Source organism: Stenella coeruleoalba (genome assembly GCF_951394435.1).
Source record: "Stenella coeruleoalba genome assembly, chromosome: 14".
Classification (NCBI taxonomy): Eukaryota; Metazoa; Chordata; class Mammalia; order Artiodactyla; family Delphinidae; genus Stenella; species Stenella coeruleoalba.
The window spans coordinates 39502314-39518528 of NC_137160.1; the positions used below are offsets into that span (position 1 = coordinate 39502314).

The following is a 16215-nucleotide window of genomic DNA, read 5'->3' on the forward strand; positions in this document are numbered from 1 at the left end:
ACATTGAGACAGGAGAGATCATGTGTAAATGCCCTTGCAGGACAAAGTCAGTTGGTGGAGCACCAAGTCAGTACTACCCAGAAGCCCTTTTCAGCATGGAGGCTCAAGTTAATCATTTAATATATAGCTCATGTTTCCATGTTATGACTTCTTTGTTGGTAACTCTTGATCCCCCTCAAATTCTTTCTTGATCTTCCCCCAGAGTAAAGCTATCTACTATGTGTGTGTTTGTTTGGATGTGTGTAATTCAATACTGTTAGATATCTTTCTATATTTGTATATAAATCTATCTCATTTTTTAACAGCTATAGAGTATTGGATTGTATGAATGTACCATGATTTAATTAGTTCTATCTTTTGTGTTTTATCATTAATATGCTTAGTGATTTCTTTGTGCATTTATGAGAAGATACCCATAGGATAAATTCCTGGAAGTGAAATTTGCAGGGTCAAGGGATTTGTGCATTACATTTTTCATAGATATTGCCAAATTATTTTTCTAAGAAGTCACACTAATTTATATTTTAATTACAATGTCTGAAGGTATCTAAAGGTGATAATCTTACCCATATTCTTGCCAACTTTAGTTAGTGTCAGACATTCATCTTGATCAGTCTAACAGGTAGAAAATGATAGTTGGTTTTAATTGCTTAACATTTGTACTTTTTGACCTTCCCCTTCACACTACTTACATATTTTTCAATGGGGTTATGATTTGTGAGAACTCTAGAATGGAGGAGGGGAAAAGAAGATATTTGAACTCAATACACTGAAAATAAGAAAGAGTGCTAGATCTGTAAGAAAGTAAAGTTTGTCTTCCATAATCAGAATTTGAAGTTGAGGTTTCTGAAAGTAGTGTAATTTTACATGTGTTCCCCTTTCAGCTGCTGGGTGAGGTTAAGACCAGAAGCTAAGCTAGTAGAACAAATAATTAAAGACATAAGTTTAGGCCAAAATTGATTGATTTAGTAAATGTTGAGCAAATTATGAATCAGCTGCTAGCCTTGATTCCATAGATTGGTAGATGAGACTGACAATTGTTGCTTTAGATGGAATTTAGTTGGGAAGCACCAGATTAAATTAAAACAATTATAGTTGGAGTAAATGCTCCATAGGAAAAGTATGAGGTGGTATGAGAGCATATCAGGGCTGCCTAACCTGTGTGTAGTGGGTGGTCAGGGAAAAATTAGAGGAAACCATTTAACTGAGGTCTAAAGCATGGGTAGGAGTTGGGGAAATTGGAGGAGGAGTAGTGTTGGGCATGAAGAGAGAGTAGTGTAGAGGTGGAGACAGACCTTTTTGGGCCTTTGGTTCATGTTAAGGATTTAAAATGTTATCTGGAGAACAGTAGAAAATCTTTGAAGGATTTTAAGCAAGGGATGGGCTACCAAAAGTGTGAGGCATCCTGGCAGTGATACAGGAGTATGCCAGCTCTATCCATTTTTCACCCACCTCAGCCATTAAGAAGCAGCCATCTGTGTCTGACTGAACTGTTTGTCCTGTCTGGGATCGATAGGATCCATTCAAGAACCATCTGTTGACTATGCGTTTTCTGTGGCAAAGAATATTACTAAGTTAAAGCAGTTTCTGCCTTACAGCCACCTATCCATCCATATGAACATGTTTTCTAGTCTGTGATTCAGTTTATCAGGGAAATAAATAAATAGGGCTGTCCAACAGTTGTTAATAAATCCTTAATAGATTTTTGTTTCAAGGCTTTTCTTCTGATGTCCTTCTATAAGAACTGCAGTAATGCTCATTGGTGCGTGTGTGTACATGCATGTGTGTATATACATATATATATTTGTTTATTAAATTTTTTTGCTGCTTCTCTATATAGAATGCTTCCCTTGGAAAGAAGGTTCCTGTATTTACAGATAAAACAACGTTTTTTTAGCTATTTGTTGTGTTTATGAGCATTATCATCTACTGTGGTTATAAATTTCAATCTACATAAAAACACAGTGATTAAATTAGATTATGATATTCTGTATCATATCAAAACAAGTAGGCATATGGTCTGAACAGTGTAAGAAAATAAGTAATGATCCTATCACTTTCTGATTATGAAGAAATAAAACTAGATTATGAACTCAGTATGAATTAGTGAGACTAGATGGCATTTCTGTAATCCTTTGAATAAGTTTGTTTCCTATTGTTTACTAGTCTGGATTCTTCTTTCTGAAGCTTTGTAATTGATCCTTATTTGAATTGTTTGTGAATTATTGTGAATCCATTTCTTACTTGTGTGATGAACTAAACTTGTATCGCCCTTTTTGGGGAGTATGCTCAACTTTTTAGGTAATACTATGTTCTCTTATATTAGCCAGCCAGACTTTATTATTATTATTATTTGTTTTGATGTACCTATTCATATACAAGGTCCCTGGAAAAGGGCTATACTTAGTACCTACAGGAGCTTAAGATTTAGTTCAGTGAGGTGAAATATAAGAAAATGGTTTCTCACAATACGTTGACTAGTCCTTACTTGGCTTATATTGGTACAAACATAGCAGTATACACACAGACTAACGGGGATATAATATTGAATTTATGGTTGCTTTCTCTGGTGGTGTCATATATTAGTGAAGACAAAGAATTAAAAAAAGAGAACTAACATACTTAGTCATGTTACCTATCATGTGCCAGTTTGTATGGTGCTTGCAAACTCCTGATTGAACAGGAAAGGTTATTTTTGGTCTGTGCCCAGCATGGTCCCTGGCACATAGCAAACATTAAATAAACGCTAGTTAAATTGAATGGAAGATTGAGAAAATATGTGTCTTTATAAGGAAACTGTGAACTGTAAAAACGTAGAAGTTGATTACATCAGACCCATTATTTAGCCTTATATTCTGTTGCCAATAGAGTTATTTCTTTAAGAAATTATGAAATGTCTTGTTTGCCCTTTCTGTTAACTTTGCATGTCTTTGTAACAATTTATGGCTCTGTTATATATAACTTATAAAAATTTATTTGAAAATCATTTTTGTGATTTTCTTCTGGAATTGCTTGTTGTGATTTGTTGCATTAGTTTATTATTTGTTCTACATAAAGTTTTAAATGGAAGTAAACTTTTCTCTGAAAATTTGGAGAAGGGTATAATTTATGGCAATTTCTAGTTTTTCTCATATTTTAGCCTGGGTTCCACAAGGAAAGAAATGAAAATTATGTTTTGGTATTTGGATTCCATACTAAAGCCATGCTCCTGGTACAGAGTTCATTCTTTGGAATATACTGGGAAATGTGTGTTGAAATCTTGAAAATTTTTACTTTAGTGTACATTGCAGAAATGATTCTGAATTATTTTCAAGAGATTAGTAGCTCACAAATTTTAAAAAACAGTGTAAAATGTATACTTTTAAATGTTTGTGGTAAAATAAACATAACAAAAAATTGACCGCTTTAATCATTTTTAGGTGTGAAGTTTAATGGTATTAAGTACATTTATCCTGTTATGCAACTATCATTAGCATCCATCTCCAGAACTCTTTTCCTATTATAAAACTGGAACTCTATACCCATTAAACAGTAACTCTCCATATCTCCCTCACCTAGCCCCTGGCAATCACCATTCTACTTTTTCTTTGAATTTGACTATTCTAGGCACCTGGTATAAATGGAATCACACAGTATATGTCTTTCTATGACTGGCTTGTTTCATTTAACTTGATGTCCTCTGGGTTCATTCATATTGTAGCATGTGTCAGAATGTCCTTTTTAAGGCTGAGTAGTATTCTATTTGTATGTATATACCACCTTTTGCTTATCCATTCATCTTTCGACAGACACTGGATTGCTTCCACTTTTTGGCTGTTGTGAATAATACTGCTAACGTAAAATATTTTGATTGAGTTGCTACTAAATCTTCTCTAAAGGTAGTATCCTCTTTCATTTATGACAGTAGGCATAGTCCAGTTGTAAAGAGGGAATGCTTTGGAGTTGGACTTTTAAGATTCAAATCATGGCTGATCCCTTCCTGTCTGTTTCACTGTGGGCAGATAACCTTTTTGATGTCTATTTTTATTCAACTGCCAAATGCAGATAATAATGGTACCTTACATTATATGGATAAATTAGGTTTTATATATATATTTATCTATATATATATAAAGTGCTTAGAACAGATTTGAGTATTTAAACTCATTTTGATGCTAAGAAGGCAAATACTTGGATTAAATAATACTTCTAATACTTGGATTAAATAAGGCCTTTTCTTTGTGTGAGGTGTTTTGTGGGCAGAGGCAGAGGTAGGTACAAAAAAAAAAAGGGTTGAATACTGGGAAAGTTACCATTATTATTTTCATGGGAAAGGGTCCTGGTATCTTAACCAGTTATACTCTATGGCTTGACTAACCAGACAAGCCGGAAGAATCAGAAATTGGTCTCTGTATTGCCATCTCTCCCTTATCTTTATTCTATGCCAGCAACTTTCAAAAGCATGAAAATTGGTGGGCTGCAACTTTAGACAGGCAAACCAGGTTATGCAGTGGGTGGCACAGGTTTGTAAGGTCCGATCAGTTGTGACTCAGTATTTTACAGTTTCTTATGAGAAGGTTGGGATGCTAGTTTCCCCTAAAAGAAAAATGTGAACTCAAAAGTGGGTTAAATTTTAAATTGAATACTCAAATCTTGAGGACCAAGTGCACCTGGCCCAAATATTTGTCTTAAATCCAATAAACTGGCCCACATGAATAGTGCACTGGATTATCAGCCCTGATCATAAGTCCCCTACACCATCGTAATGTGGATGCCACAAAGTATGTTGTTTCTGAATATAATTGTACAACTTTGAATGATTCAATTTTAATTCTAGTAAAATTGAATTATGAAAATAGTCAATATAAAAGATTGTGTTCAACTAATAGGTTTTCCTTTTATATATGAATCTTAAGTCATATTTAATACTACTATGCCACTTAACATTGTAACCAGTAAAAAATGGATTCTGGTCAGCAATTAGTGAAATCTTATCTGCTCTTTTGGGAGGATGACTATACCCACAGAATATAGTGAGTAGGGGCATATTTTTGTCAAGATGAATCAGTTATTTAAGGCCATGTAATCCAAAGGGGGGAAAAAATCTAAACTTTGTCCATTTGGTTTCCCTAACATTTACTCTATTAGCTTGGCAAATATTTCTTTCATAAACAAAAAATATGTAATTGATTGAAGTGATATCTCTTTCAACCTATTTTACATTTTGTATTCTTTTATTTGACAATAATATTGAGTTTTAAATCAACATGGGTATTAAAATAGTCATAAATTCAGTTAAGATTTAGGGTACCATTTTAATAACATGACCAGTCATCATCTTAAGTGGCTGTATTTCATGTAGTGTTTAATAGTTTTAATAAAATTTAGTACAGGATAGTCAGAGGTGAGGATTTCTGTGTATAAAACTATTAGTTTGGAAATAATTATGACTAGCAATCAAGGATCGCTCAGCCAAGATGGATTCCAGTGAGAAGGATTCTGGGAGGTTGGCAGGATGTATGGACTGGCATCTCCTCTCTCTTTTGACCTTTCCCAAATTCTTCTGGTTTGTGGTAACTTGTTAGTTCCACGTTCTGAACCAGGACCTTCTGTTGTAAGATAACTCATGCAAGTGGTTACTATCTTGCCTGAACAGGGCGGGCGGTTTTGGTCAGTGTTACCCTTAACAGTCTCTTCGTCTCACACTGGCTCTGCCAGACACAGGCGAGGAGGGGCCAGGGCCTTCCTCAAGCTGCGGCCTTGGCTTCCTCCCCGCCCGCCTGCCCACCTGACAGCTGGTCCATCCCTGGCCCTATGGTGCTCGTGTCCACGACACGAGGTGGTAGTATTTTTATTTTTAAGGTTTGATTTTTTTTTTAATATAGAATTAGGCTTTTTATCTTGTGTCATGTAACAGTCTATTTCCTTACCACCAATATCTTTTTAATTTTGGATTAAATAAATAATTTGGAATAAATAAATAATTTTGTTTTGGGAAAAAAAAGACTAATCAAGGATAAGTGGTTTGGGCAACTTAGAACTGTAAGGAAACAGATATTTCATTGACTATCTCTGCCTCTTTAGTTCTCTTTTTTCCTCACGTGAGTGACCTTCAGAAACCAGAGTAGTTATCTTTTAAAGAATAATGACTTGCTAAGTTTGGTAGTAGAATGAGAAGTTAGGGTTGAACATAATACAAAAAGGTTAGTAAGTTTGTCGTAGTTCTCAAACTGCTTAATTCAGGTATTGAGAAAGTTTGTCTAAATTAAGTGAGGATATTTTAATTAGGTTAAATTTTTTTTTTTTTTTTTTCCAGCCAAACCAAACAGGAAGCTTACTTTTCTCTACCTAGCTAATGATGTCATTCAGAACAGCAAAAGGAAGGGGCCAGAGTTTACAAAAGATTTTGCACCAGTTATAGTGGAGGCTTTTAAGCATGTTTCAAGGTATGATAATTGTTTTGGGTACTAGGTAACCTGTTGTAAATGCCTAATGTGTCCTTTTGCTAAAACTTGCCTTAAGACATTAAAATAAAACAAAGTATATATTTCTTTGAAGTTTTCACTTGAAAAGACTTACCTGTAATGGCATTTGTAAATGTGTTAAATACTTGCTGTGAAGGAAACATTTTTTGAGCTGTTACTAAGGTGGGCATTTGGAGTACCTGAATTTCACCTTTTCCTTAAGTAACCAAAAGCAACTGCCATTTTGGAATGAAATTCATTGAGAATGAATGAATGTGTTGAATTGAAAATTTGTGTGCTTATAAAACTATCAATCTTCCAACTAATATTTCTGGAAAAACTTAGTACCCCTTTCATGTTGCTTATAATGATTTTAAGGTTTTCTAGTGTGTGGGTGTATGTCATAACATTTTTTAATGCTTTGGAAATATAGAATATTTAAAATAATCATAAGCCTGTTGAAAATTTTGCTACAGAAAAATTCTGAAGGTAGAAATCTGTACTTTTAAAATGCTTATTTCCAAACATTATATGCAAATATTTGGTAGATTACTGGGTAAACATTATTGGGGTAGGCGATTAAATCAATCTAAAGTATAGAATTCAGTGGTGAATGATGATCTGTATTGAATGATTTAAGGATGAAAATATACTTACCACATGCCCTGCAGGTTCAGTCACAGTAGAAGCATTTTTTAAACAAATTATAGAGTGTGGAAAGAAAAATTACAGAGTGTGAAACACTACAGTATGTTGCTTTCTTAAATTAATATTATTTATCCTTCAATTTAGATACTCTTACCATCTTTTCAGGTGCTGGTATTTCTTAGAGTTTAGTCCTGGGCCTTCTTCTGGTGTCATATTCTTTACTAGCCCTCTGGGTGATTTCATACATTACATGTATTTATTTATTATCCATACCATAAAAACTGGCAATCTTATGCTTCAGTCCAGATGTTTTTCCTTTTAGTCCTGTATATCCAATTGCCTTTTGATTTCTAGTTGTATGCCTCCAAACATCTCAGACTCACTGTGTCTGTTATTGAACTCACTATGTCCTTCCTCCCTGTCAAACTTGCTTCCTCTCTGGGTTCACTCTGTTGATGAATGGCAACTCCATCTATCCAGATGCCCATGTGAGAAACTAGGTGTTATCTTGAACTCTCTATGATATAGTGATTTATAATATATCAACTGTCCTTTCTCCTTCACGCCCCTTATCCCTTATAGTACATATAGTTCCCTCGGTTCTTTAGATTTCTTTCCATTCCAATTACCATAATGTCATTTCTGTATAATTACAGTAGCCTCCAGTATTGTTTAATCCACTTAGGAAACTGTAGCCAGAGTTGCAGAGCTGATACAACACTCTCTTGCCTTTGAGTGGTTCTCGTTTGTCCTAGACATCAAGTCTCAGGTCCTGAGTAAGACTTCAGGTGTTCCTTCATGGCCCAGGCTACCTGTTCAGTCTCCTGTCTCACATTCCCCCTGGCCATCTCCCCACCACCACACTCTCTCACACACACTCTATACACTATACAGTTTAAGCTAACTGAATCTCTTTTAGTTCTTTCTGCCTTAGGCCTTTTAATATATGTTGCTTCTCCCTAGAATTCAATAAAATATTTATTGACCACCTACTATGTGCTAGTCAGTGAGGATACAGTAGTGAAAGACAAAGTTCTGTTCTAATAGAGCTTACATTTTAGTGGATGACAAAGTAATAGACAAGTGAATATATATTAAAATGTCAAAAGATAAGTACTGTGAAGAAACTTAAAGCAGGGAAGGAGCTAGAGAGTGTGATGGTGCTCAGTTGTTTTATGAGATAAAGATTGACTGTTTTGGGGAGGTAGCATTTGAACAGAGACTAAAGGGAGGGATGAAACGAGCCATTTGACTCTAGGAGGAAAGGATCCTAGGTAGAGAAAAAACTTGGCAGAAACAGTGAGATAGCCATGTGCTGGGCATGTTTGAAGATCAGCAAGGAGATTTATATTTAGGAAATGTGGACTGATAGGTAGCCAGGAAGCAGAATATGTCCACTTTGTGGCCCAGGATAAGAATTTCGCTTTTATTCTTGGTATGATTGGTGGTTCTTAGAGAACTGAGAGCAGTATGATATGATTTACTTTAGTAGGGAATAGAATGAAGGAGATAATTGTGGCTCATTCTATAGTGGTAGTGATGAAGGCGGTGAGAAGTGGTTGGAAGTAGTCTGCTTCCCACTTCCCTGTATATCCAGTCTTTAGAACTCAGATTAAATACATCATTTCCTCAAATACCCCTCCTCACATATCCTTCCTGATCTCTCTTGAAGTGGACTGTGTCTCTCTGTTAAGCCTGTTTTTAACACCCTGTTCTCTTTTGTGGCACTTATAAAAATACAGCTGCCATAAAGCTCCATTTGTATCTCCAGTGTCAGAGATAGTACCTTGATCAATAAATATTTGTTAAATAAGTTTAAAAATCACCCATTAGAAATCTTCCTTAGCTTTATGTTCATCCCCCATTAGGTTAGGGGTATCTTCTTGATAACCCCTAGTCACCAGTACTAACACTTTCATCATTTTTTGTTTAATAATATGTCTCTAAGCTCTTAAAGGGAAGCAGGGAATATGTCTATCTTAGTCACTTCACCCCTAAACTGCTGGTCACATAGTGGAACTCAGTAAACATTTGGGCAGCTTTTTTCAGGGAATGAGTGTCATTGTATTTAAAATCACCATTTTCTTTGCAATAGCACTATGCATTTTACTGTTAATATTTTTATCTTTCTTTAGTGAAACTGATGAAAGTTGTAAGAAGCACCTTGGAAGAGTGTTATCTATTTGGGAAGAAAGGTCTGTTTATGAAAATGATGTATTAGAACAACTTAAGCAAGCTCTGTGTAAGTATATAATCTTTTATCATTATCTCTTCATTAAAATGTATTCTCTGATTAAAACTTAAATGTTCTTTCAATTCAGATGGCGATAAGAAGCCTAGGAAGCGAACATATGAACAGATAAAGGTGGATGAGAATGAAAACTGTTCCTCTCTAGGATCTCCAAGTGAACCACCACAGGTAGTGGCTTTTCTCTGTTAAGGGAGTTAATTGCTAGTACTTCATGTAGCCATCAAGCTTTACTAATTTCAGTGTTTTACTTCTGTAAATTGACTTTTATTATAATTCTGGGTACAGGAAAGAAGCTATGTGAATAAGTCTTATTTTCTGATTAATACATTGCTTATGTTTAATGTAGTGTGCTGTATATTGTATATTAGGCGCTTACATTTTGCGTAGAAAGAGTATTTGATTGCTAAGTATAATTAGGTCTGATGAGATATCTACCATTTAAACAGTTTCCTTTTAAATAAATAAAACATTATATGATAAGACTATTTTGTTGTTTGATTTAAGTATGCTAAAAATTCCATGCCTAGAGATAAGCACCACTCTTTTAAGTATTTTTGCTTTTAAACATGTAAGAATGCATGTTAGAGTTAACGAGTATGTATTCATACAGTTCTATGTAACTATATAAAACCATGTAGTTCCATGGTAATAAAATAAGATGAATCAGAATCATTATCTTAATACTCCATGTCCTCCCAGGTTGATACAATATAGCATTTTCTAACCATCAGATGATTCCAAAAAGACATTTTTACCTTAATTATGTGGGCATTGAGTCTTAAAGCTTCCTGCTTCTATGTTTCAAACATATAGGAGGGATAGATAAAATTTTAAAGGAGAAAATGAAGACATAGCCATAGTCTTAAAACAAGGTAAATATTGCCATGGGCTACAAATGGTACAGAAACATAACTCAAAATGTGAGCCAGAGTATGGTTCCTGCTGAGCTTGTGTCTGGAAGCAGACATGGTTTGCATAAATTAGTATCCTGTAGAGTAACAAGAACTTAAGGAGTTGGAGACCTGGACCAGAACTCACTGCGTGAAACCTGAAGGTGGATGGAGCTCTTTCCGCCATGAAAAGAGCTTGAAATAAAGATACAACCAATTACTGCCTGGAATTGTGGATTTATATCAGTGTTAGTACTTAGGAGGCAGAAAGAATTTGACTGAGGGTCTCAGCTAGTACCTGAGTCAAGCCCCTGTTGGGGCTTAATGACAGGAATGCTGAAGCCCATATGGTCACCATGGATAAGAGCTTGAATAGAAATGTAATAGGAACATAACGTTTGGAACAACCAAACGCTAAGGCTTATATTTCTCTCTGTTTGGTAATAATTCAAGACAAGCACCGTAATGACTCCATGAACAGTATTTTACCCCAGTTCTAAATATAGGGTCTTACCCTCTCGTATTCTACCTCATGAAAGAGTAACCTAAGTTGTACTTCCTGGAGTTTCTGAGTAACCACCTGACTCTTCTCTAGTACTTGTTGTGTAAAATGCTGTCGCGTTTTGTTTTATAATGACCATTTTCAGATTAGTTGTACTGCTTAATTCTCAGTGGTTCAGCTTTATAGTTACCATTTTATATATGTCATTCTTTATAAGAATGGCTAAAATTTCTCTTTATAGAATGTAGTTGAACTCATTTCATTCTCCTCTATCAGGAAGTCCTAGGCTAGTGTTGTTTCAGACAACTTTGCTTTCTTATCTGGATCCTTGACTGAGCGTTGGGAGAATTAGCTCATGTAGGAGTGTGAAGGTGCGATGAGAGTAGGTTGTAATTAAAGCATGCGTACATCGTCAAAACCGTAAAGCCAGGTTTCTTCTTAGAACTCCAGAAAATTTTAGAGCTTTCTAAGACTGATTAAAAAATAAAAATATATAAGTTGTTTGGGATACCATGAGAAACAAGCTTCCCGGTAATTGTCATTGCTCTTAAGCTCACTTTCATTGTAGAGGGGAAATATAACAAAATTATTTTTTTAAATTTTGGGATTTTAAACATGTAGTGGTGAATTAAAAGCACACTTGGGATAGTATATTTCTTATTAGGTTCCACTCATTCTTATCATGTTTGATCATTTGCTATGTACTAGACCCCAGTGATAGCATTTTTTTATAAGGGAATAACTTAAAGAAAAATCAGTTACTGGCTGTCGGTGTCATCTAAATATATACACAGAATTTGAATATCCTATGTTTCCTATATCCTATCATGTATGTGTGTAATTTCCTAGTGTTCTAGAATCTAGGCTTAGAGATGAAAAAAAGAAGGAAAAAAGAAAAAGGGAGGTGGGATGGGAATGGAGACTAGCAAAAAGAAAATTTACTCCATTTTCTTTGGAATAACTTTAGATATATTATGAATTGTGAAATCATCAGCAGAGACTTGCCCTTCCCTCCTAATTATAGCTGGTATGAAAACAGTGCAACTAAAATATTCTGATGATAAAATACTGGTTAAGCATTATATAAATATTAGTCACCAGATGTATGGAACTTTGTAATATTTTAATGATCTTAGTAATAAACCATAGGATAGTTAAGGTGCCATATTTGAACATACATATTCCAAAATTACATTTCTCTTATGCTTTAACTACTTTATTGAGAAATGGAATTTGGGGGGCTCTTGTATGTTGTGGTAGATGATGATTTGTATCCCCCATCCCCCAAAATCAAATTTAATACAAAAAATTCTTATGTATAATGATAATACAGTGACTATAGCATATATAAAACTTGTATTCTCCAGGTTGAAATTATAGCCTACCTTTTACCACTGTATATATTTGGCTTATAAATGAATCACATTTTAATAGATAATTATTTTTACACTATCTGTCTCCACCACTAGAAATATCTATATGTTCCCAATTTATATATTTCCAATACCTAATATAGTGTAGCTTTTTTCTTAATATGTGAAAGAAATGGACTCTGAAAGCAGTTTAAACTAATAAATAGCCCATAAGGATTAAGGAATATGAAATAAATTTCAAGTCTTTTATATTTGTTTAAGCTTCACTAATTTTGGTTCTAAAGTTGTATAACTTTTTAGACTCTAGATCTCGTTAGAGCATTACAAGATCTAGAAAATGCAGCTTCTGGTGATGCAGCAGTTCATCAAAGGATAGCTTCTTTGCCTGTTGAAGTTCAAGAAGTATCCCTACTAGATAAAATAACAGGTAAGAAAAGAAAATGTGATCTGGAACTTTTTTGGGAGTTGGAGTAAGGAAACCACATATGGCATTGTTTTTGTTGTGTAATAATTTTGTTATTCTGTGCCTTTCTTAGATAAAGAATCTGGAGAAAGACTTTCTAAAATGGTAGAGGACGCTTGTATGTTGCTGGCAGATTACAATGGAAGATTGGCAGCTGAAATAGATGATAGGAAGCAACTCACTCGAATGTTAGCAGATTTTCTTCGTTGTCAAAAGGAAGCCCTTGCAGAGAAAGAGCATAAATTGGAAGTGCGTAACCTTTTCCTTATTTAGTGCTTATTTATTTAATTTATTTTTGGTAGGAATTTTAAAATAGCTTAATATTCCTGAACATTTTGCATTTTTTGGACATAGATCTTTTTAAACAATGGCCCAGGTAAGCTACTCCTTGCATTAATTGGTTTCTTTTTATTTGAACCAAATCAATCTGCCTAAGTAAATTTAGAAATTTGGAATTCGCAAAATTGGTTGCATTTTAAAATTATTCACGTGAAATTCCAGTAATAGTATTTCATCTTCTGAGCTTAAACCTTTATCTTCAAGAACAAAAATAATGGGAAAATAACAGTTGGTATAAAGTCTGGTGTCAACTACAGTAAATTATGGTTGGACTTAATTTCTGTCTGACTACATGCAGTCTTTTGGGTATACAGTTATGAAATAAAGACTTTTTGCTATGAGTATCCCCAGTCTCCCTGTTCCTGAACATCATTTTTGTTTGGGAAGGTAGTCTTCAAGTTACTCCTTTATTCCTATCCCTGATTCTGATGCTTAACATATTCCTACCCGACTCTTGGCTCAGACACACCCTTAGGTAGAAAGTTATTATTGTTTCTTTAAATTGAATGATGATTGATACTGTTGATGAGAAGTCTGGACACCCCTGGAAGGTGCAGGGGTTAAAAGAAGAAACACTCAAATTTCCTTTGAGCAGAGTAGCCATTGTCAGGGGTGGATGAACCAGATTGGTTTTATTTAAAAGAATCTTTCATTTGATTAGTTCTTGTTTAAATTGTTTGCTGCTGTAGCAATTTCTTTTTCAAATAATATGTAGGAGAATTTCTCATATGTCCAGATCCCTTTTTTAAGACAGTTCTCTTTAAATTTGTAGGTATGTTATGATGCTGCCTCTGTTAAGTTGCTTTTATTTATTAGAGTTTAGTTCTTGTTTCAGCAGTCTCTAATTGTGCCAAAGATGATTGCCATCTCTACCTGTGAAAGCAGTTAATTAGTATCAGCAGCAGAGCTCTCCCACCCCAAATTGTAGCACTGTTTAGCATTGCACCTTTTCAGTCTGCCCCTCCTCCGCTCACATATACACACTCATAGTTGTTGGCATTGTACTCTACCTTCAGAGAGGCTGCCCAATTTTACATAGAAAGGAAAAGATAGAATTTTTCAAAAAAGTACATTTCATAGTTAACTTGCCAGTTTTTGATCTTGTGATGGAACTTCAATCCTAAACATACTGTTACTTGTTTTATTGTTAGCAGAATTAAGGGTAAGTAATGTCATACAATTTTTGTCTTTAGTCTTTGGTATGGTTTCTTTAACTTCTATTGAGCTTCTGTTGCAGGTATTGGACATGGGCGTATCTTCTAACGATGTCATCATCATTAGCATATTCTTCCTGCTAAAAATAAATATCAAAATCCAAAGCCTGAATTGTCTCATGTTTTTGAAAATTGAAGACTGAAGCTTTGTTATTCTACTGCATACTGCTTTCTCACTTAAACTGGTTATATATCACTCGTTACAAAAATAGCATTTATGTTTGAAACGTGTAGAAGAAAGACCAGATACCATCCCACTTTAACTCCCTCTTTTCCCAGTGCCTTCCAGCCAGAGTTCATGATTGATAATTATAGGTGGTGAGGCTGATGATAATAATGGCAGTAAAATTTACCATGTGTCAGGTACCAGCTGGATTTCATGATTGATAATTATAGGTGGTGAGGCTGATGATAATAATGGCAGTAAAATTTACCATGTGTCAGGTACTTTTCTAAGCACTTCACATGTATCAACTCATTTAATCCTATGTAGCAGGAAATGTTATTATCCAGATTTTACAGATAAAGGAAACTGAGGTACTGGGAGATTAAATAACTTGCTAAAGGTCACAAAGAGGTAGTGAGTTGTTTAGAACCTAGGGAGTCTGCCTGCAAAATGACAATTTTGCTTTCAGTTTTTGCTTAAATGTACGATTACAGCAACAGCTAAAGCCCTCTCTCCAACTGTTTCCTCCCTCCTCGGAGGTAATCACTTTCTTAAAATAAAGTGTTCTAGGAACTTTTTTGTTGTTTTTTAGCATGACTGGATTTTCATATTATAAATAAACCACCTAAATTATGTCAAACGTTTCTTACAAGTAAAAAAAATTTAGATTTCTAATAAACTAGGAAGTTATTCCATATAACTCTTTGTAAATTATCATTTATAACTATGTGATTCTTGTGTCAGAAGATGTGAAAATGAGTTGAGTTATTTAGATACTTTTTTGTACCAAGTAGGTGGTATCCCTTTGAAGTTGAGGCTGAGAGGTCAGGATTTATACTTACCATATCAGCTGTGATAGCATCACATAGTTTTCACTTATCAGGCATCTTTGAACATCAACTGTGATTGACTAGGTATTGACATGTCATTAATTGCTCTTTAAAAAAAAAGACATAAATTTAAAGTATCAGCTCAGGAATTGGCTATTTCATATTTCTTAAGGAAGCCACTGTTAAAGCATTTGTAATGAATGAAAACATGAAGTGTTTTCAAAATTTTTGAAAATTATGAATCATTTTTTAAACTTGTAACTACCTTCAGCTGGTTATTAAAGCAGTTAACTTAGACTAATAAACCTAATTAATAAACCTAATTTATGTTTAAAAATCTATTTCATAGATTGCTATGGGAATCATTCACCATGATAACATCTTTGTTGCTCAATTTTTAATACTTTTTTCATGATTCAATTGGTATAAGAAAACATGCTTTTATAAAATCCCAATTTAGACTTCCATAGAAAATTGGAAATCAAAGTTTGATGGCTCTTAAAAGGGGAAATCAAATCATAGTTCCAAGTTCTAGAAGTCAGGATGGGAAAGCTGTCAGAAAGGATAGTGTTTATCTTTTGTAGTCTTACATCAGTATATTCAGAGTTACCTCATTTAAAAAAAAATGAGGGGGGCTTCCCTGGTGGCGCAGTGGTTGAGAGTCCACCTGCCGATGCAGGGGACACGGGTTCGTACCCCGGTCCGGGAGGATCCCATATGCCGCAGAGCGGCTAGGCCCATGAGCCATGGCCGCTGAGCCTGCGCATCCGGAGCCTGTGCTCTGCAATGGGAGAGGCCACAGCAGTGAGAGGCCCGCGCACCGCAAAAAAAACCCAAACAAAAAAAATGAGGGCATAATCATTTTATGAATGTTGTTTATGTCAGTCCCTTCTCATGGTGTCAGATTGCATCCATTGAGTTGCTTTAAGTTTTGTGCATTATAGGTAGTACCAGAGAGAACATCCTGGTGATGCAGGTTTGTACAGCTGTGCTAGTATATCTGTTGGATTGATTCTCAGAAGTAGAATAAAATAGGTGGGTCAAAAAGAATGTCTGTTTAAATGTTGATAATGTACTCAAGCCCTCCAAAAGGTTT

At 34.8% G+C, this 16215-nt stretch overlaps 1 protein-coding gene across 2 annotated transcripts in view; it reads left to right on the forward strand.

Moving 5' to 3' along the window:
• The window catches only part of RPRD1A (regulation of nuclear pre-mRNA domain containing 1A), a 73021-nt gene that overhangs the window by 25161 nt on the left and 31645 nt on the right, over positions 1–16215 (forward strand). Inside the window, exons 2-7 of one of the 2 annotated variants that reach the window (XM_079941723.1) lie at positions 6296–6425; positions 9227–9333; positions 9413–9510; positions 12408–12534; positions 12644–12819; positions 14147–15506. In XM_079941723.1, the coding sequence (XP_079797849.1) occupies positions 6296–6425; positions 9227–9333; positions 9413–9510; positions 12408–12534; positions 12644–12819; positions 14147–14266 (758 nt within the window). In that variant the 3' untranslated portion in view covers positions 14267–15506. Of the gene's footprint in view, positions 1–6295; positions 6426–9226; positions 9334–9412; positions 9511–12407; positions 12535–12643; positions 12820–14146; positions 15507–16215 lie in introns of those variants that run through there. The other variant, XM_079941722.1, reaches the window with a different exon arrangement.